The sequence below is a fragment of the Mytilus californianus genome, unplaced genomic scaffold (genome assembly GCF_021869535.1).
Source record: "Mytilus californianus isolate M0D057914Y unplaced genomic scaffold, xbMytCali1.0.p SCAF_14, whole genome shotgun sequence".
In the NCBI taxonomy this organism is placed as follows: Eukaryota; Metazoa; Mollusca; class Bivalvia; order Mytilida; family Mytilidae; genus Mytilus; species Mytilus californianus.
The window spans coordinates 27,664,112-27,687,914 of NW_026262626.1; the positions used below are offsets into that span (position 1 = coordinate 27,664,112).

The 23,803-nt window shown below is 31.1% G+C and overlaps 1 protein-coding gene across 1 annotated transcript in view; it reads right to left on the reverse strand.

Annotated features, from left to right (window-relative positions):
• Positions 1-1,254: 1,254 nt before the first annotated feature.
• Positions 1,255-23,803, reverse strand: part of LOC127724943 (collagen alpha-1(XII) chain-like) — a 36,007-nt gene continuing 13,458 nt past the window's right edge. Inside the window, exons 5-10 of the mRNA XM_052231943.1 lie at positions 22,641-22,699; positions 18,028-18,176; positions 15,130-15,435; positions 10,565-10,819; positions 7,874-7,942; positions 1,255-1,957 (exon numbers count right to left, since the gene is read on the reverse strand). Of these exons, the coding sequence (XP_052087903.1) occupies positions 7,911-7,942; positions 10,565-10,819; positions 15,130-15,435; positions 18,028-18,176; positions 22,641-22,699 (801 nt within the window). The 3' untranslated portion in view covers positions 1,255-1,957; positions 7,874-7,910. The remainder of the gene's footprint in view (positions 1,958-7,873; positions 7,943-10,564; positions 10,820-15,129; positions 15,436-18,027; positions 18,177-22,640; positions 22,700-23,803) is intronic.

The window sequence follows — 23,803 nt, forward strand, 5'->3', positions numbered from 1 at the left end:
AGGAACAAGGCGGTAAGCCATTGTTAAAACTTCTCCCAATGAAGTAAGATCTTTAAACTCACAAAGATACAAGCTTAAAATTTGGTACGCCATACACATGTTTCGTTTATATAAGACTCATCAGTGGCTCAAATAAATGCAAAGTCATTGTTCCAAAATATTGTACCAAATACGGCTTCAGTCATTAATCTCTGGGAGTAGAAAATCCTTAGTGTTTCAACAAATTTACAAATATGGCCATATCAATTATATTTGATGTAAACACTGAAGAGCTGAATTTTGGCTTGTGAAACCCTCCTTTAATAAAAAAATGGTGGATTGAACCTGGTTTCATAGCTAGTCAAACCTCCTAATTATATGGCAATGTTAAAAAATGTCACTAAGATGACAACACTACGTGACAATACCAGGTTTACAATTTGGAAAACTCGAAGCCGTGTGTTTCAAACTCTTAAGACTCAAAATGTGCAGCCAGATACAGCTAAGGTCATCTTTGCCTGGGAATAGAAAATTCTAAGTGTAAAACTGACACACATGGGAGTAAAAATAAACGAAATAAGATGAACTTTAAACGACTGAGACGATTTATAAAAGAACATATCCAAAGAAAAAATTATCGGTCAATATGTGTTCTACAAGGATCACCAGTCCTTCACCTTTCATTGGATGCCTTAATAACTAAACTATTTTCTACATTTTTTATATTTACACCTATGCTTAGGAACTATTTTGTTTTAAATGCGTACTACTTTCCTGTATGTCCTTTATGACCGGGCCCGATTTAGTGGTGTCACATTATACAAAGTCTATCCGAATCATTTTGCAAAGAATTCCGCTTAATCAGGTGCTAGGGTTCGTCTTTGACTTGTAGTCAGATGAGAGTTTTTTTGGCTCGGTTTGAAGGCCTCGCTGTGACTTTAAAACGAAGAAAAGCAATAAAAGCACTATTCCTTTGGTTTTGTGTGGTTGTTGCTGTGAATATATTGATTTTTTGTCATGGAATGATACCCCATATCCTTTGTTTTTCCATTACAACAACCTTCAAAATGTTCCATTGTACGACACTTTTTCACAATATTTTTTTTGAATATAGTATGGATCATTTTTGTGTTTTATTGCAATTAAGGTTTAGAGTTTGAATATTTTGTCGTAAAAAATATATTACGAAAAGGAATCATGTTGTTTATTCAATTAATCTTAATTAATGGCCACATAAAACGTAACGATTTTGAATGAATATTTTATTGCAGGAAGCAGTAAATACGCCATAGCAACGAAAGCATTTTTTACAACATTACAAATGATAAACAACAGAGAGCCATACATAAAAAGCACTATAAGAAAATAAACAATATTAAGTAACATTATGTGATCTGATTGATTATGCAGATTTTATGTTATTAATCAATTTCTTTATAAGTAAAATGACGTTAATCTAAATTAATACTGTAACTTGTTTAGCCAAGAAGAATAACATTTTGGCAAATTTACAGCCTTATTGATCTATAGGCAGGGCATATTGATAAAAAATGGTATTCGTTTTCAACACACTGCATATTACAACATTAAACGTTATTCTCTGGTCATATCAGTTAAGTTCAAGTTTCAAAAATCAGCTTTAGTGTACTACTGTAATCTAAATGATGTTTAAACTTAAATTCTAACTTTATATTCTTATAACTACTACGTTTTGCATTCCTTTCTACGGATGCTAACCATCTTTGTATATACTGATCTTTATTTCTATTCTCAATACATCGATAAATATTTATATATATATAATTCAGACAACTATCAAATAATAAATCACATACATTAGAAGCCAGCTTCAAGTAATAATTGTAAACATCATATACAATTGGTGTTTTGTTAGTTAGAATATTCAACCAGCATTTAAGAGTTCTCAATTTTATTAATAAACAGTGACCACAGAATCTCCGTGCAACAACGATGGAATCTAAAAATACAAAAGAATATATCTATAAGCTGAGGCAAATAAATAAATAAAAAATAAGATTATTTACGTTATTATTTTTTGCATGTGAACCTTTTCGGTACCCAACACCAAATACAAAGAAAACAAGTTTCTGTTTAGTATATATGCTATCTGTTATCAATAAATTACAATAAAATCAGTACAATATTTAACGTACGTGAGCTGAGGTATATGATTTTTGTAGATTTAATTTTTCGCGAATAATTTGCATTTACCAATAAACATCAAAACATTTTATGAATAGTCAGAAGAGCTTTTGTAGTTTATATGTTCCTTCTTCATTAAATGTTTAATGTCTACTCAGACGTTTAAGTTAATTGCTTCTATAATTCTTTGGTCATTTTGATAAGTATATTGAAATATCTACTTGTTTATTTGAATTCTGTATATCCAATGACGTCCAATGAGTTAAAAGCAAAACAATTCGATTTATAGCTCTATAAATCTATTTGTTAAAAATATCATAATGCCTTGAAAACAAATCATATCATAACTGTTCTCGACCATTTGCATCAGTTTATTCATACAAAAAACAAAATAAAAAAACGATAATCAAATTTATAAATTTTTTTTTTTTTTACTAATGCCATGATGAAATATTTGTTTTTCTTAATAATCATTAATAAATGTTAAAATAATTCTCAAGTCAATACCCGCGCTACCCTATTTAGACAGATATGGTTATTTCTATGTTTTAACATACTAAGAACTGACAAACGAACATATATATCCATGATTTACTTTGCAAAATGCTTCATTACATAGTGTTTGTTTTCCTTTGCAGTAGTACGTATCACATGTATTTGCACTTTTATATTGACATGATTTAGTTGTACGTATAAAAGATTGTGTCAAGCATCATTATTGTTGTTTTGTTCGGTATAACACATAACCTCTACTAGTATAACTTATAACTTTTACTAGTATAACACATAACCTTTACTAGTATAACACATAACCTTTACTAGTATAACACATAAGCTTTACTAGTATAACACATAACTTTCAACTAGTATAAAACATAACTTTTACTAGTTTAACATATAAACTTTACTAGTATACAGTCCCTGTAATGTAAAAGTTAACAATACGCCCGAATCATGTACGGACGATGCCCGAACGATGTATGCACGCTTCCCGAACGGTGTACGAATGCAAACGAAACGCTGACCGAACGTTGTACGGACACTGAAAGAATGATGTACGAATGAAACCATGTACCATAAACCATACCATAAACGATACCATAAGCGCTCTCTCAGCGTTCATCGTATGATTTTGCGTACATCGTTTCGTTTAGCGTATATCGTATCGTTAAGCGTACATCGTTTTCTTTAGCGTACATAGTTTTGTCTATCGTATACGGTATTTATAAATAAAAATTATTTGTGTTCTGTTAGAATCTGCAACAATATCTTTTTATAAAGTGATCAAAGGCTTAACATTTAGATTGGATGGATCTTTTTTATAATTTATCTGACTTTTCATTCAAATTTAGTAACATACAAAAATTAAAAAAAAAAATAAATACTGAAATTAATGTAAATAAAGGATATTTTGATGAATTTTATAGCCGTGGAAATACGTACTTGGTGAATGTGCGGGTAAAGTGCAGTCTAAAGGATATTTGGTCAAAATTTTCTGAAAATAGCCTAAGGTATACAAATTCTGTTGACCTTAATGAACATTTTTTTTAGATGGAATTCTAAATTAAACTTATTATTTACAAGAGTATATTCGAGGTCTTAAGGTTTGCCCTTTGTCCAAAAGGTTTGTAAAACTTTTTTTTTTGTATTGAATTTCCCTTTTATCACATTTTTGCAATTATTATGTATACACGAGACATACCAATGCTTAGCAATATTTTTATTGCTACAACTCAGTAATATAATATTTTTATCGTATTATTTCATACGAAATGAAGATGAAAAATCTGAATTAAAATATTTTCGATAACGAGGACTTTGGTGACAAGAGAACCAGATACGGTTTCATAATCCAGTTTTTCAAAAAACTTACAAATGAAATCAAACGCTAAAACTAAATACGGGTTTGTTAAAGAAAACTGGTTTTAGTTTCAATGTTTGATTTCATTTGGAGACCAAAGAATATTCTAAATAAAATTAATGAATATGGAAATTACAAGTTATCCTGTGCTTGATTTTCTTTTCGATGATGATTTAAATTTGATACCAATGATTAATGTTAATGGCATTTGCTGCTGGAAGAACAAAGAGGGACAAAAACCATTTGAAGGTTATGTTGAAAATGTGCTACCTTTCTATAATAACGACTTCAGATCTGTGTACCATGTAAGCAGATCACTGTTTGAAGAACTTGTGTGTGCATGATTTGTGACAATGTTGTAAAAAATCACCCTCGTGGCGGAGGTGAAAAGCCTGTGTCCGCGGAAAAAAATTCTTGTTGGATTGCATTATATGTGATGTCAGGAAACAATAAGACGGATTGCGGACAAATTTAATATTTCAGAATATTCAGTAGTAAAGTGCCGAAACAATTTCCTAAGTGCACTACATGATCGGTTACAGGACGTGATCAAGTGGCCAAATTAATAAAAATCTTCCAGTGACAAATATTTCATGTATTCATGACAAGAAGAAATCAACAACTTTAAAATACAATTGATTGGTTATTTAAGGTGATTCGATCCAAATGATTGGTGTTCAGTTAGGAAATTTATGAAACTTGGACAGACGCTTATCTTCATGATCAAGAAATATCAACGAAAAGAAAAGGAAGAGTTATTTTTTAAATCTGTATTTAACTCATACATGGACTCATGCACATTTTATATTCTAAATGACAGTTAAACACCGACAGCAGCAATCGCAAGCGAAACACTGGTTCCATAGAGGCCTTCACGAATTTTTATATATCCATGTCAATCCTTGGTTTATGTCAGACTAGGACATTGAGCGGAACAAGTACTAGGGAATGTTGGCATATCTTTTTTAGTCATAACATTTAAATCTTTGTTTTGTAAGAGTAGCAAACTTCATAGTGTATCTCATATAAAGCTTCGTTTACAGAACATTGTGTAAAATTAATTTTGTCAAGGAAATATTTGGCGAGAGAGAGTTGCGGTCAGGAATGGTTTACAGTTCGAAATCTACATAAAGTTATATTACATGTATATTTAGTTGATTGTATGGCTAAACGTTTCTCAAAATAAAACTTTTACAATCAGTATTAAGTATTTTTTATGACTTAATAAGTTTTAAGTAAATTAGATAGTTCACGTTCCATTGATCTAAGAGTATTGTGTAGATTACTTTTCCAAAATGTTATAATATCAAATTTGAAATGATATTTACAGAATGCTTCAAAATATAAACATATTTTTCCCCATTTCAATCCTCATTAAAGAAATTAAAAATTACGCAATTAGTATAAAACAAAAAATATAATAACTAAGATAACCTATTTGCTTTAATTGACAATCGAAATGTATATTTTTACAAGAAAGTAAATTTATAACTTACTTTCCAATCTAATATAATCCCAAAGGTGAATTCAGAATAGAAATATGGTAACTACAGGTCTTCTTCCGACCGGCTAAAGTTGGGCATCCGTTTGACTGTGCGGGTTGTACAAATACACAGCCTCGTCCGGTCAGAATGGAGACGTTTATTTCCGATGCCTCGTGTAGAGAGAGTGCCACGCTCTCTGCACGATAAGAACCCTTGTAAAAACTCTTTGAGTTGTCCGTAGGTGGTCTGTTGCAAGGCTAAATTTCTGTCTCTATCCAATATTTTTCAGTAGCAGTCTAAATTTCCCCGACCTTTATCCCGGACGGCCTCTTTTTAATTACCTACCTATTGTATTTATTGTAAATTTGTTCTCGTCCTGAACATGCATGAAATATTTGCCACTGAATTTTAAGCAACCAACAATTAATTAATCCAATCTAATAACTAGTTTTGTTTTATCCCTCTATTTTTTATAGTGAATTATCTTTTATTTTTTTTATCTTCTTAACTCCAAATATTATTTATATAATAATTGAAATAAAATTTCTGAAATAAAAACCCGACATATATCATACGCTTAACAACACGATATACCATACGACAGATGAAACGCTTAACGATATCATATACTATACGATAAACGAAACGCTAAACGATACCATGTACCATACGATACATAAAACGCTAAACGATGACATTTACCATACGATGAACGAATGATGTACGAACGTTGTGCGAACGCTATACGAATGATGTACGGTCGATGAACGAACTCTATACGAACGATTCCCGAACGCTGTACGTACGATTCCCGAATGAAGAAAGTGTTAACTTTAAAGTTACAAGGACTGTAACACATAACCTTTACTAGTATAACACATAAACTTTAGTATAACACATAACCTTTACCAGTTTAACACATAACCTTTACTAGTATAACACATATAATACATAACCTTTGTGAAAACACGTAGCAGTTAAATCATGTTTACCAGCAGTATCGACTGATTGAAAAAAAAAATCATCAGATAATGAAAGAAAACCAGAGAATAATATTTTGCTAATTGCAACAATAAGACTGAAGGTGTATCTTATGTCTGTGATTGAGAGACAGATCATTCTACACACTGTTGTTTCAAAATAATGAATTGCGTTTCTCGATAAAACAGTAAACTACAAATTAAGAAATAAATAGCGATAGAAATTTGTCCAAGTTACCCACACGAGGAGGTAAACTAACTCACAGGGACGTCCAAGTGGATGAATTCAGAAACAGCAATGCCCGATCTGAATGAAGACGATGGCGATGCCTCAGTGAGAGAAAATATGCCTTCCTCTCCGTACGTTATCGAACCATTGCAACAGCTGTTTGATGAGTGTGTTCGTGGCCTGTTGTAAAATTGATGTCAGCATCGTACATGTACTTCCCTGTGCCGATATCATCAGTGCGATCGCTCCGTATTCTTGTATCACGGCGTATTAATATGACGTTAAAGCAGAACTTATCAGCAGCATTACAATATGATGGGAGATCTAATCAATGACATCAATATATGAGAGCAGAATTTATTAAGCTTACTTTTAGTAAGACAATGACAAGAACTAGTTTGATAAACAGATTTTTTACGTATAAATGACGTTTAATACACTCTCGACACAATAAGTTTTTTTTATCTTTCGCTGCGCTCTCTTACCAAACAAATTCCCCTTACTGCGAAATGTATTTTGTATGAAAGTGTTAATGATACAAAAAATGTTCAGTCTTTTTTTTATTTCCATAAAAATATGATATTATGTACACTATAGAGGAGTTTGGTGTTTACTTTAAAAATGTAATTTTAATTCCTGAACCGAAGCATATATTGTCAATTCAAAGAACGAAAAACATTTTTACAGTGAGGCAAATGAAAGGTAATAGAGAAGTTTTACTGTGTTCTGTAAAAGAGAGGTGGAGGATACCAAAAGGACATTCAAACTCACAAGTCGAAAAAAAAAACTGACAACGCCATGGATAAAAAGAAAAAGACAAACAAACAACAGTACACCAAACACAACATAGAAAACTAAAGACTGAGCAACACGAACCCCACCAAAAACTGGTGTTAAACATGTTTAATCTTTTCTTGTATTGATTTCAACAGGAACGCATAAAACCAAAATATGAGAAATTCAACGTTGGAGATAACATTTTATTAGGTATCAATTGAAAAGGTTATTTTACAACCTTAGTTTTTTTGTAAATTTTACAAAATTCATCAGCGTGGAGCATAATAAAACATAGACCAAGTCAACAGTGATTTATTTTCATTTAATTTCAGTATTGAAAATATTTGCTACACATGTTTTTGATAGATATATAACTAATTATTAGAATGACAATACATACCTTTTTACACATCGCAATATCTTCTAATTATTCTGTTTCAGCCCCTTGTCGGTATTATAATTGTGTTCACTGAAAAATAAATAAAAAAATCATTTGAAATTCTTATATCATTGATATTTTGTTGTATTTTTTAAACCTTCAAAAGAAATATGTAGATATTTTATTAATTTACATCAGTTGATCATCGAAGCTGGAATATTGAGGACAAAAATTTGGTTATTTAAAGTTTTTCCCATAACATCATGTATTTTTAACTTAAGAGATAAAAAGAAATCGAAATCCTAATTGAGCTTTATGTGACCCATCCTACATGAAATGCTTAATAAACTTTAAATAAGTCTAGAAGCAGCAAGTCGGACTTATCCGCTATAAAATTAAAGGTAGTTGCGATCCGGGTTAGATTGACCATACAATCAATTGTATTTAGGATTTTCAAAACACATACTTAGTTCAGTGCTGATCAATGTATTTTACTAAAACACCTCATTTTCAGTTTAAATATGTCCTATCATGGGTTATACGGTTATAAAAAAAACCAACAGATTCCCTAAATTGACGAGAATGCATAGCATATTGCCTGTTTGACTCATTCATGTTACGAAATCATGTAGAGCCCAACTCACTCAAACAAATATCAACAAAGTAAGTGTATTTTGTTATCTTTTCACTAACAACACATATTTTGCTTATTTTTGGGTTTTCGTTCTTCGAATCTGCCGCATGACGTCACTTTATTAAATGATTCCTCATCACATTGTTTTATAAAACCAAAGCTAATACATACATATGAAATTTTTTTAAGTTAATTATTCCAAAGATTATTACTTAAAAAATTTCAATAAAATTTACTAAAAAGTATATCTAGATTAAAAATAGCAACATACGATGAACTATTTCGCCTGTGTAGGAATTCATACCAGTGAAATTTGTTTGGTGATCATAATGCTCGCCAATGAAATAAGACCATACGTTCGACATTGGGATAAAAAACTGGTATACTACTTTGTTTTTAGTTTTCTGCAAATTTCCGGACAATATTAACTGAAAGAATGTACATACTCTGTTCACCGGCTTAGGGATCTCTTAAAAAGATAGGTAATCATTTGAAGGATATCTTGTTAGAGAAATAATCCAGAGACTGTTCATTAGGCTATAACCAAAGAGGCTAAATTATTAACATGATAGTACTAATGCTAATTTTCTTGAAATTTAAATCCAAGAGTTTGATAATTCTGGGATAACAAAAGTTAAGATCGACAGCTTGACAATTATAAGTGGTACAAAAGTCTATCATATAATGAGAAAATTGTAAAAGTTTAATTGAGATTTCAATATCTTGTTTAGCAAAAACTGCGGATAAGGGATGCTTACTCCCATTTATGAAAAAGTTCATGAAGATCTATAGAAAAACTAATACATCATTTATGGGGAAATAAAATTACAAGAGAAGATAAGGACCATGACCACTATTAACGCCCCTTTGTTTTCTTTGTCTATGACTAATGTTCCTGTAATCTTTTTTAATTTCTGGACCTTTTTTTTATGTCTTAAAGCATTTTCTTTCACAAAGGAGTTAGGGGATATTTAGACCGTTAGACATAATATCTTAAGACCAAAGCAATATTCATACATAATGTTGTAAAAAACAGTTTGACCGCCAGGTGAGGTTTTATAAAACGCGAACAATATAGATGACATAGATTTAAGATATATCATGCGTTTGTCAGATGAGTAAAGTATATATGAAGACGCCACTTTAAAAGTATTTATTTATTAGCTTAACAACAGTATCGAAGTATCAGTAGTGAAAACCAAAATTGAAGTATAAACATTTTTGTGATCAGTTATGCGATTTACGAGACTCTCTAAATGCATAATAATTTACTCAAAACTCTCTAAGAAAATCGGTATTAACAAAAAATACCAATCTCCGAGGTATAATTCCAAAAGAGGGGTCTCCATAACAACTGAAAATCAAACGTTAAACCTTTTCAACCAACGGAACAAATGGAAAACAACTGTCACATTACTAACTAAGTACAGGCATTTTCCGACGTAAATGGTGGGTTACATCTGGGATATATGTTTAAAATTATATTTAGAATATAATTGGCGATTTCTCGGAAAATAGCTATGAACTGAATCTATAAGACGCTACATTAATTTGTATTTCTATCCATTTCAGTATAATTAGAAGAATATAATCGTACTAAATTAAATTCAATTCAACCAAAGCGAAGAAATTCGTTTAAGAAGATTCGTATGGTATATTTTGTAAACGCACCATTGAGAACGTCTTAAATGACTATTTAATTTCCTACTGAATATGTCATTTTTAATCTAAATTCTTATAGCACAAAATGAATACAGCTACAATTAACCATTTTATTTTTGGAGAATTCGATAAATCTAATACCTATCGCTTGAATTAAAAAAAATAAGGGAATTATCATGTAACATCTAGAAAAAGATTGAAGGGTATGTATCTTCGCGAAATCTCCCATTTGTTTTTAAAAAAAATATCATTTGAATTGAACGCTAAAAAAGGAGATTAATCTGAGATGGCAATTTGCTTCCATGACGAGCATTGAAAATTCCGGAGATAATGTAAATGACATGATTTGCGTATATAAAGGGATATAGATCACCGTTAAAGGTATTGTTTTGTTTAATTTCATTATTAAAACATACGTGAGCAAGCTTCATTTGCAATCCTTTTTCTGAAGGACTTTGATTTCAATGCCGCAAAATTGTTCACCCGGATACTGAAACTATCTATTGTTATGCATAAAATCTCACTCCAGTCGATGTTAATGCCAATACCAATGGCAAATACGTTTACCCCGCTATTTCGTAGTCTCTTTGCTGCCTCGCAAGTTTTTGTTTTATTTTGAGATTTACCATCTGTCATCACAATTGCGATTTTTGGAACTCCAGGTCTTGCTCCTGTCAAAATGAATGTAGAGATTGAATTCGATTATACTATCATAATACAACGTTTTTTGTCACTTTTCACAAAGTTCAGTATTTATTGCAAGAAGCAAAATGTCGGAACGGTTTTGAATGTACCGATCAGCCTTTTAAGATCGGTTCAAATTAGTATGGTCGATTAACTTAAAATTGTGTATATAAGATTAACTAAGGATTCTTACGGAATAAATGAAATACCTACTTCATTTCTATATATAAAAGTAATAATTCTGACATGAATTTTTTACGCACAGTAACTCAATTAAACCTGACATTAGTATTTTCCTTTTAAGGGTACAAAAGTAATCATATGTCAGTGCCATCAGAGTCTCAATTTGTATTTAGGTATCATAATATACAGTGTTTGAAAACATACCAAATCTAAACAAACGGGTTATCGTCAACCTCATAGGGGATACATTCTATTTTCAAAAGCTGTTCATTATATCGATCACGTTCAATAGCAAGCGTAATATTCTTAATTCTTATTTTTGTATAGTTTTTTTCTAATCTTAATTCAACAAGACACGAAAAGGAAGTTGTAAAAGTAATCTAAACAAAGGCAACAGTAGTATACCGCTGTTCAGAAGTCATAAGTCGATTGAGAGAAAACAAATCCGGGTTACAAACTAAAACCGAGGGAAACACATCAACTATAAGAGGAAAACAACGGAACAACAGAAACACTGAAGTGCAGAAAAAACAAACGGCAATGCAACATACATAGAAACGAACTATTTGATAACAACTGCCATAATCCTGACTTCGTACAGGCCATTTTAAGAAAAAATGGTTGGTTGAACCTGGTTTTATGGCTAGCCAAACCTCCCGCTTATATGGCAATGTTAAAAATACCGTTGAAATGACAACATTATGTGACAGGAATACAGTACAAATAAATGCAAGAACACTCAGGACAGAGAAATACATAAATAAATAATATAATAGTACATTTTGACATGTAAACCACAGAATAATAACGAACACCTAAAATTAAATTTACGACAGTACACAAATACAGCATAATAGAATTATGAACTATGCGTCCCACGAATGTATCAACGCCACAAAAAGTGACGTCACAGGTAAATTTCTAAAAATTTAATATAAAATCGGGATTAATGGTAATTGTAATAGTGTTATTTGATGTATTTTCTAACAAATACAAGAATTATTATTAATATAGAATTGGTTAGTAATTGTGTAATTATGGTGTAACTAAAGAAGACAATTAAAAAAAAAGTTTTTTGCTATGTTATTCCTTGATAATTTAATTTTGGATGTAACACGTCTTCTGATTGGCTGAAAGTGCTTTGTCTATCAGCTCATAGACATAATTTTGTCATGTGACCGTGACGTCACCTACGTTTTTATTTCAAAATTTACTTCTAACATGGAATTTAGAATTTAATTATAAGGAATTACTGTAATATTTATTCTGTCTATTCGAAATAACCTAAAAATGTGGTGTACACTTTTAAATAACCCGCTATGCGGGTTATTCAGTGTGCACCACATGTTTAATGTTATTAATTAACTACACTGTTATTGGACTTAATATGATGAAAACTGCCTATGCAATATAAAGGTGTCAACTCGGCCAATACAGAATAACTCGGCCAATATAGATTTTTTTTCTGTATTGGCTGAGTTCTGATCCGGTCAATACAGGATTTCGGAACGTCTCTAGGTTTTAGATCGAAAGTCACGATAAACACAAAGTGAAAGTAAACAGTTGTTTGGAAGACGCAGTTTTCATTTACTCACCATAAACATGCTGAAACGTTCAGTATGGCATATATTTCAGGCTGAAGAAGGTCACATTCATTTAAAAAGCATTTTGAAAGCAGACGATGGAATCATTTCAGGTTTGGGGAACGAGTAGATTATCACAAAGTTCATTTCTTGTCGACCTCATAATTTCACGATGGTACAAATCGATTTACTGTTCGCTTCTCATGTTTTGTAAACTGTCATTTATTTTTAAACCCGAACCAGGCATATGTATTCTGGAAGGGTGACCTGTAATTGTGCAAATCTTCGTTCTTTGGTCAATTGGCTTATGGATAGTTGTATCATTTTCAACTCCTACATTATTTTTTTTTAGATATATTCAATTTGTTTCTGCATAACACATGCAATGGCAGTACCTTTCCAATTACTATTTATGTGTTGTGTCTAAATTTAAATTTTAACACTTTATAGTGACTGGAAAGGGTAGAAAAATTCATCAGATGAGAAAATGCTGAAGACACCTGGAAACGGCACCAGATCATTAGATATTGCATCTTATAAAAAGAAACTGAGATTTTGATAGTACCACTTCAAGGTAAAATGTTTATCTCTTGTGAAATGAAATTAAAAAAATATTGTAACACTGTAGTTAATTAATAAAGATACTATTACGTGTATTTCTGTATTGGCCTTGTTATTGGTCATCGGCCAGCTGTATTGGCCTTCGGCTTCGCCTCAGGCCAATACAGCAAGCCTCGGACCAATAACAAGGCCAATACAGAAATACTCACGTAATAATATCATATTATTTCTTTATAGACAGAAAAAATATTAAAGTCATTCCTTAAATATCTAGCCAAATAAATGTATATCTTCAAATAGTGAAAGTTGAGAAATGACGAGCAGGGTTTTATCTGGGGAATTATAGGGAAAAAAGCATCCAAATTATTTTATATAAAAAAAATCGCAAACTTTTTCGTTCGTTTAAAACATATAAGACTAAAATTAGTAATCAAATCAGTCCTGATTTCAAAACCAGGAAAAATGAAGATTATCTTAAATATATTTCGTTTTTTTTATCAGTCAACAAATTGGTTTCAATAAAAAAACATATGCTTGTATTTCAAAATGTCATTTTAAAATTACAATAAAAGTTCACTTCATTAAACATATGTTTCGGGAATGATACATAGCTGTTTTTTTAAAGCGTTTAATCATATTTCAATAAACAGTCTAGTGACAGAAAGCTTACTGAATCCATGCATATTTGCAGGAAGCACCACATATGCATTATAATTTATTGTTCAGTCTTTTAAGAGCTATTCAGATCAAAATGACCGTTTCAGGCTTACATTTGTTTAATAGTGCAGTAATCTTAAATACTTAGGTCATTTACACATTATCATGACGTGATCTACTTGAAACTAAAGAAAATATATATGACATACAGTATAAATTTCGTTTCAGGTAGTAAGACTATCTTCTTAGTTAAAAGGTTCATTTGAACAAAAATGAAACACCTTAGATCAACAGTAAATCTCATGTTTCTTGGGATGTGTGGGAATTTGAGGTGAGAGTAAATTAACAATGTATTATAGTATATAATGTTAAATGGCTAAAATATCAAAAGATCATGTTGAAAATTAAAATTATCCTATTTTAAGGCCTGCTTCCCTAGAAAGAAATTTAAACATTAATATGCACTTTAAACGTTTTAGAACTCTTGATGCTAGAGCTAAAATACAAAGAACTGCAATGAAGCATATCTTTTCTTCATTCAGAAATAATATTATTACATATCACAAGCAAACAAATTGTAAAGCCCCATTTCGTTTGTCGTATGATACAACAACAATCGTAGTGTGCACGTGAATGACGTACATTCGAATGTTCTAATATGGTTACTGCAAAATTATAATTAATCAAAAACCAATTGTTCAGAGAAACATTCAGGTCAGGGTCTTTCAACTCACTTGTTGATAATTAAGGTTTAAATGAACTTTTCTACATATATGCATTTTTTTTGTCAGGAGATAAGTAATATTAATAAGATTAAAAATGTAAAGTTTGTAGTTATTTCTTTAAAATTTAAAATACGGAATGTGATCAGCTACTTCCGGTTTAAAAAAATCACTTTCGGTGTCACTTTATACATAGTTTTTACTGATTCTGAATTGTATGGTTTCCGGTGTACAAAATTCTCAAGTTAAGGATAATCGTCTAATTTTGGCTCCTATTTCAGCTGTTGTTTACAGGGTTGTTATCATCTCTTTCATTCTCTGCGTGTAACATACAATGAAACAATGATTAAATAAGATATTCATCGCATGAAATAATGACTTGACCGTTCAAATTTGCAGTACTTATGGATTTATCACCCCTCCTCAACCTTTAAAGAAAGCAACTTGTTTGTTATATAACTAGGATTGACAATCTCCAGATATGTCTTAAGTAGTGTCAAAATTATATGATATTTGTATAACTAATTTTAATTGACTTTTTGATTTTGTATATAGTAATTGAATATCTTTCTATACTAATTAATTACCTACCATAGCTTTCAGAAAAACTTTCCGTTCTTGCATGGTCTAGTGCAATCCAAGTATATGTAAGTCCTGGAACATACGGAATTTGTTTAATCTTCATTTGAAGAGCGAACCAATTGTTCCATTGATTCAGCTTTATCATTGTTTTTGCTGTTGTGGAAAATCTGTCTACGCCAACTTGTGTGTGTTGACTGCCAATTTGGAAATGATGGGCGATATTTGCTGCGGTGTTTAACATAGTTTTGAAGTTCTGCAATGTAACACTACCCGACGAATCAAGAAGGAAAACCATATCTCGTTTCCCTCCACATTCTGTGAAAATGAAAAAAAGATGATTATTCATCAGAAACCGCATTGCGCTTCCTACATCTTCTGTTTTAATTGCGTGTGTTGAGTCTTCTTAGTTTGATAGTTTCTAATCAAATTAAACATCAAATAAATATCATGAATTAACTTCCAATGTTTAGTAAAGTTTGAATATTCTTAAATCTATTATTATGTGACTAAGTTACTTAGTGATAACATACGTATTATGACTTTATATGGTAATCTCATAATCAAAAGTTATGTTGTCCTTGTAATCACAGAATCCCAATGTTTTTGCTATTGTACAATTTAATCAGATGATCACAATATTTTTGTTATTGCAATAGCACAATTAAAATAATTTTATAATTGTAATTACATATTACAATAATGTTGTAATCATATTATCACAATGATCTTATATATATGTCACGTAATTACAAGTTTTGTTTTAATCTTATCACATAACAGAATGTTTTTGTCATTGTAATCAAATGATCAAGATGTTTTGGTTCTATTAATCATATAATCACGACCGTTTTGATTATATCAATCACAATGCTTATGTCATTGTCATCACATAATCACAGTGTCTTGTCATTGCAATCGCATGGTCACAATGTTGTTGTAATTCAATAACTACAATCATTATTGTGTTCTGCCTTCGCTAATGTCATTCTTTTCTTCCGTAAGTTAAGAATATTTGAAGTCAAAAATTACTAACTAGATATTCATTACATATTAAGGATAAAATCATACATTTTCAAATCATAGTAATCAGATAAACAGAAGGGCCCTGAGAAACTTGTAAGGTAAATGGTCATATTCATTTTAAGATGCTACATGTTGCAAATTTTTATGAACAGGCAGCATGTTTTCTGTAATTTATGGACAACTCCCCGTTACTCTGATTTTGTTATTTTATGATTTTCTACAGACTTTAACCTTTATGGATTTTAATTTCGATGTGGTAAATCTTAAACACAAGTTGTTTCTTCATAATGAAAGGTGCTCTATTTTAGAAAAGACGAAACTTCATACATTCTGAAACTGATTACCAATGAATTGATTAGAATCTGTATTATAATTATGTTCAATGTTATCAGTTCGCGTATGATCAGCGTATGATTTCCGATTCATCATTGTTCTTAACAATTAGTTGTTCTGTAATGCCTTTCTCGAACAAGCAAAACAAAATTAAGCATAATGCTTTTAAATTTAAAATTGAAATAATTTCAATACTCATTCGTCTTTTTTCTTGTCTTACATTAAAAAATTTTGGCCAATAGTACCTCAATCTATTCCCAAATATTGAAAATATCTAAAAAAAAACTTACAACTCAAATCAACTCCTTAATAAATACTTACAAATTCTTCTTATTCTTGAATATATTTCATACACTTGTACAATTAATTATGTCAATAGATTTCATTTGATACGCAGATTGACACTTATCCCGCTGAAATTTTATTTAATCAAGATTTCGAATACGCAAAACTTTATAGTTTGGATTAATTATGCATTTTTATTGAAAAATACGTCTTTTATGAAAATAATATCGAAATTTCAGTAGCAAACTCCCTTTGAGATAATGGAGGAGAAGATACCGTAAGACGAAGAATAACTATTTCTAATTTGCTTATATGAAAAATAAAGAATTTTTTTCTTAAATTATGTATTTAAATTAACAGTGTGAAACATTAAATAGAATATATAATGGAAATGGGGAATGTGTCAAAGAGACAACAACCCGACCAAAGAGTAAAAACAACCGAAGGCCACCAATGGGTCTTCAACACAGCGAGAAAATCCCGCACCCGGAGTCGGACTTAAGCTGGCCCCTCAACAAAAATGTAAAAATGGACGTCATACTAAACTCTAAACATATAAATGAACTAAAATTAAAATAACATACAAGACTAACAAAGGCCAGAGGCTCCTGACTTGGGACAGGCGCAAAAAATGCAGCGGGGTTAAACATGTTTAGTGAGATCTCAGTCCTCCCCTTATACCATAAAGTTTTGTACGATAACTGTTATGTGTTTTTAATTCAGCCTACACAAAACGTAGGTGTTAGTGTCACACAGTGAGTTTACCTACCGACGCCTGGCTGAGCTAGACAAACGGATATTTGCGACAGAAAAAAAACCCCAAGTTTTACGTAGGCCAAGCTTGAAATACAATGCAGTTATTTCCATTCTAATGCAAAACTAACAGATATTCAAGTTGAGACCTTTTTCGGAATAAAAATAACATAAATAAAAATTCCAAAATGATTATTCTTATCTCTGTAACCTAACAAGTTATGGCGTCATCGATACGATTCATGCGTCCAAGCGTAAGCACTAGAAATTGGTTGGCCTTATGTACAAAAGCAATTTGATAGGAAGGATTATTGCAGGTGAGACATATTCTTATTTTGTTTATTATTGAAGAAATTACATACCAATACATTCCGAAATTAAATATGGGGGAGCCCTTTAGGTATAGACTGGTAGAACGTGGAATTTCACCCCTTACAATATATGCTGCTGATCAATCATAATCGGTATACAAGTTAATCCCATTAAAATTCTGTGTTTCTTTTGAATACTTACTGTTGTTAATCAAGGCAATAAAAGGCTTCTTTGGTTTAGCATCTATTTTCTTTAGTTGGCCATCTATAATACCGATTATGATAGCAATCAGAAGTAAAAATAACGTGGTTGTATATGGTGTCAGCATAACTGATGCAATATTTAATTTCCTGAAAACGAAAGGATAGATTTTACATAGTTTTATGCATACAGAAAATAAAACTCTCAGTGGATACAATATTTTAAGTCGTTTTTTTTTCTATCAAGTTATTTTTTTTAAAGAAATTTGATGCAAAGGATAAAGCTACAATCTCCTTGATATCTTCGTCCGTTTATAGAAAATATAAAGCCATCTTTTGTGTCGTTGGATTGTTGTTTCATTGATGGATACCCCAAACATTCATTTATTCATTTAACACTCTTGCTGCCGCTAATTTTATATGGTTATAATTCGTGTGCCAGAAAATAAGACAGCTTGACGTCTGTTACGTCACATGCCTAACAATGACGTCATTCGATATATAACATCACGCCTTAATGACATTACTTTTGGACCCATCGAAGAAAAATATTACACGGTTTAATCTTCAGTATTTTATTTTAAAGAGATACAGCAATGATTAAAAACTTATATAAATAAACATATGGACATAATTATGTGTCCCTCCGGCATAAGAATTACAACTGACGCATATACGTAACACAGTTGATGTATCGAGCATATAAGTGCCAAACTCGATGTATCAATCATATACCGCTTAGGAACACAACTGATAATGTATCGAGCATATACGTACATAATTGATGTATCGAGCATATAAGTAACACAGTTGGTGTATGGAGCATATAAGTAACACTGTTGATGTATCGAGCGTATAAGTAACACAGTTGATGTATCGAGCGTATAAGTAAACAATCGATGTATCGAAAATATAAATAACACTGTTGATGTATCGAACATATACAAGTAACACAATTTATATATCGAAGATATAAGTAAGAAAGTTGATGTATTGAGCGTATAAGTAACACAATTGATGTATCGAGCGTATACGTAACACTTGATGTATCGAACATATAAGTAACACAATTGATGTATATAGCGTATAGGAAGTAACACAATTGATGTATGGAACGTATAAGTAATACCGATGTTGTATTGAGCGTATAAGTAACACCGTTGATGTATCGAGCAAATACGAAACACCATTGATGTATCGAACGTATAAGTAACACAATTGATATTTTGAACATATAAAAATTACACAATTTATATATCAAAGACATAAGTAACACAGTTGATGTGTTGAGCGTATAAGTAACACAATCGATGTATCGAGCGTATAAGTAACACTTGATGTATCGAGCATATAAATAACACAATTGATGTATCGTGTGTATAGGAAGTAACACAATTGATGTAACGAACATATATGTAACACAGTTGATGTATCGAACATATAAGAAACACATTGATATATCGATCTTGTTAGTAAGACAATTGATGTATCGAGCATTTAAGTAACACTGTTGATTAATCGAGCGTATAAGTAACACCGTTGATGTATCGAGCGTATAAGTAACACCGTTCGTTGATGTATCGAGCGTACAAGTAACACAATTGATGTATCGAACATATAAGTGACAAACTTGATGTATCAATCATATACCGGTTAGGAACACAATTGATAATGTATCGAGCATATACGTACATAATTGATGTATCGAGCATATTAGTAACACAGTTGGTGTATCGAGCATATAAGTAACACTGTTGATGTATCGAGCGTATATATAACACAGTTGATGTATCGAGCGTATAAGTAAAAAATCGATGTATCGAAAATATAAGTAACACTGTTGATGTATTGAACATATACAAGTAACACAATTTATATATCGAAGATATAAGTAACACAGTTGATGTATCGAACACATAAGTAACACATTGATATATCGAGTTTATTAGTAACACAATTAATGTATTGAGCGTTTAAGTAACACTGTTGATTTATCGAGCGTATCAGTAACACCGTTGATGTATCGAGCGTACAAGTAACACAATTGATGTATCGAGCGTATAAGTAACACAATTGATGTATTGAGCGTATAAGTAATACTGTTGGTGAATCAAGAATCCAAGTAACACCGTTGATATATCGAGTATTTATGTAGCACAGTTGATGTGTCGAGCCTTTATTAGTACGACAGTAGATGTATCGAGCATATATTAGTAAGACAGTAGATGTATTGTGGATATATTAGTTAGGCAGCACTATGCTAAGAAATCTGTTTACTTTCTTTTTAATACAGATGTTTCGTTTTCAATTTCCCTTTATATTATGTATGATTAAATTGAATGTGGGGTAAAAATCAAGACTAGGTAAGTGATCCCACATGGTAACTCAAAAACATTGCATCTTTTGGTTCAAATAAATTTCGAGTGTAATGTTAAAATTTGATTTAATCTGTATCTTTGCAAAACTGAAATAATGCTTCAAAATATATGTAGATACCAATGGGGCATAGTTAAAAAAATAAACCATAAAGAATAAAATTATTTTCATTACTTACTAATAATAAACGTTATCCTTTATATAAGTTTCGTAATGGCAACTTATGATTATTATTACTAAGCTCCATAAAAACAACTTTCAGTTGTTATCAAAACATATATGAGTTAATGTGTATCCTCGCCAATTAACTTATATAAACACAACTAAGATTTGATATTGCATAGGGAAATCAAATGATTTTCGCGAAAAGTGCAACATTTAAAAACTAGAGGTCTTTAAATATATAATAATTACAAAACTAAGAACACTAATAAAAAATTGATATGAAACGGTCGTTTTGAATTAAATATTTCTTAAAAGACTAAACAATACATATTCAAGCCATTTTCAGTCATTCAGTCGCCATTCAGACTTATTCAATGCGATAAACTCGGTACTGGTCAGACACTTTGCTTGCATTTAATTAAGATCTATTCAGTCTATGTTCATACTTTTCAGTAGTTCTTATCACCTGTACACATAAAATACCTGAAAAGTTACTGAACAGTACTGAATTGGCTGCAAGTGAATTGTCTGAACAGTACTGAACTTACTGCAACCGATTAGTCTGAAAATTGACTGAACGAGTAAACATGACTTATATAGTTATTAATTAATTTAGTTTAAAAATTTATCAAATGTTGTTAAGATCAAAATGACCGATCAGGACATTTTGTTGTTAAAATGTCTTATTTCAAACATGACATTAGTTTCCTCGCTTTCGACTTGATTTGGTCAATTCTATGTTCCAACTTGGCATTTCTTAGTTCCAATTTGACTGTTCCCACCTCCAAGTTGACATTTGTCACTTCCAACTTGACATTTCTCCGTTCCAAGTTTACATTTCTTTCATCAAAATTGGAGCTAAGAAATGTAAAGTAAGAACTGAAAATGTCAAGATGGAATGGAGAAATGTTAACTTGAAGTGAGATATGTAAAAAACTAATCTATACCGTTTTAATTAAGAGAAAAGTACCGATAAATATATATATTGATCTCACCAGTGTGCTCTCAATTATTCCTTGTTATGCATCACCACAAAAAAGATATATATCGCGGCAAGCTGTTTCAAATATTCCAGATTATATTCATGAACGATATATTGAAATAAAGTACAATATTTGTTAAAATGTGTGTAGACGTAAAACGTAAGATCCTCGCTGAAACCGTTATTGATACCCACTGGAAATGGAGTCCACCAGCATTTATATTTTTGTATTTGTGTTTTTTTAGTATAGCCGCCAAAGAAAGCGCACACTGTTTTCTTCTTGACAGGTATAATTATTTTTCTGTCAATAAACTATCATTCGTCCCATCAAAATACACACAATTGTTATTAGTGCTATAAACATGTTAATAAAAGTAAACGATTGACAAGCATTAGTAATGAGTAACAAAATTTAGACTACAGAATACCCAATCTAAGTTTTACAGCAAGTTTAAAGATCCCATTAGTGTCCATTTTCTGAATATTTTGATAATTTGCAAGACAATTTCGTTTTACACATGCTGAATTCACAAATACTCGACTTTACGTGAAATCACAGAAGTTTTTTTTATCCTTTGAATGTACGTGATAACTATATTACTCTCTATTATTGTGTCTGTATTTTTTTCTGATTGTCTGTGATAAGATGTTTGGTTTGTATAGATTAAAAATTAAGGTAATCAATAGCAATCGTCTTTCCGAGTTAGCTTTAATTAACATAGAACAATGTCGTATTTTTGAGAAAACTTTAATGTTAAAGTGAGTTTTCATATGGCTCCAGTACCGAATAGAATTTCTATGGAATAACTGCGCACACAATTTTGACACAAGAACAAGCTTATTTTATCAGGATGTTTTACAAATTACAAGACTATCATATCATAATTCGAAGTGAGACTTAGGAGCACTTAACTTCTTAACATGTTTATGCACACTTCCACACATTTAGGTGCTTTGATTGCTTTAATAATTGAAACCCGTAAAGAGAAATCAAAGAATGTTTTATTGTCTTAACACCCATTTTGATTTTCACTCTTTTTTGTGGTAATTTTGTGTTTTGCAATAATCTTAATATATTGTAACATTCTTACCCTTTTTCTACGATGTAAATGTGAAAAATAAATATAGAAAAAATCCTCGAAGTTGTCCTCTTCTCACAGAACACACGTTGAGTTAAATTTTCTTAAATATGTGCAGAGCTCACAGTTGATTTGTCAAAGCAATTTGGAGGCCATGTTCAGTTTGTATTTAATAAATTAATATTATAATGCTTTTATATCCTGCTTAAAACTTTTCACTTCCCTTTCAAAACTAATCATTTTAGAAACATGATTAAGCAACAGATACACAGTGCGTAGTTTTTCTGTTCCGTTACAGGATTAAGAACATGTTGAGCATATATTAAATTTATGTCTACGTGACATTTTTGTTTGTTTAAGTAGTTTCTTTATGATCTTTTACAGTTACAGAAGAAGTTTTTTATACTATTATTTAATACTGATTGCGGAAAATTATTATTATCGTACAACGCAAATAGACATAAAATCATTATGTATAAAAAAAAAATACATATTTTGTATACAGTGTTATATCAGTAACTGCTAGTAGTCCTTTGTTAATTTATGTATCATTGTCATTTTGCTTAGTTTCTTTTGTTACCTATTCTGACATCGGAGTCGGACTTCTTTTAAACTAAGTTTTACTGTGCGTATTGCTATGTGTTTCTTTATTCTACATTGGCTAGAGGTATACGGGGAGGGTTGAGATCTAACAAAACATGTTTAACCCCGCCGCATTTTTGCGCCTGTCCCAATTAAGTCAGAAGCCTCTAGCCTTTGTTAGTCTAGTATGTTTTTTAATTTTAGTTCATTTATATGATTTGGAGTTTAGTGTGACGTCCATTTTCACTGAACTAGCACACAATTTTATTTACGGGCCAGCTGAGGACCACCTCCGTGTGTGGGATTTTCTCGCTGCATTGAAGACCCATTGGTGACCTTCGGCTATTGTCTGATCTTTGGTCGGGTTGTTGTCTCTTTGACATATTCCCCATTTCCATTCCAGTTTTATTAAGCCATGCATTAGGTTTCTGAATGCATTATAAAGTCATTGATTTTGAAAAATCTGTTGATCCTTTCAGCTAAAACTTTTTAGTAAATGCCGTTTTTTCTTCGTTACCTAATTTGTCAAGACAGATGAGTTTCGAAAATGTTGTAACCACTGTTGTCTTAATTTGTCCATCCGATGATCGTGA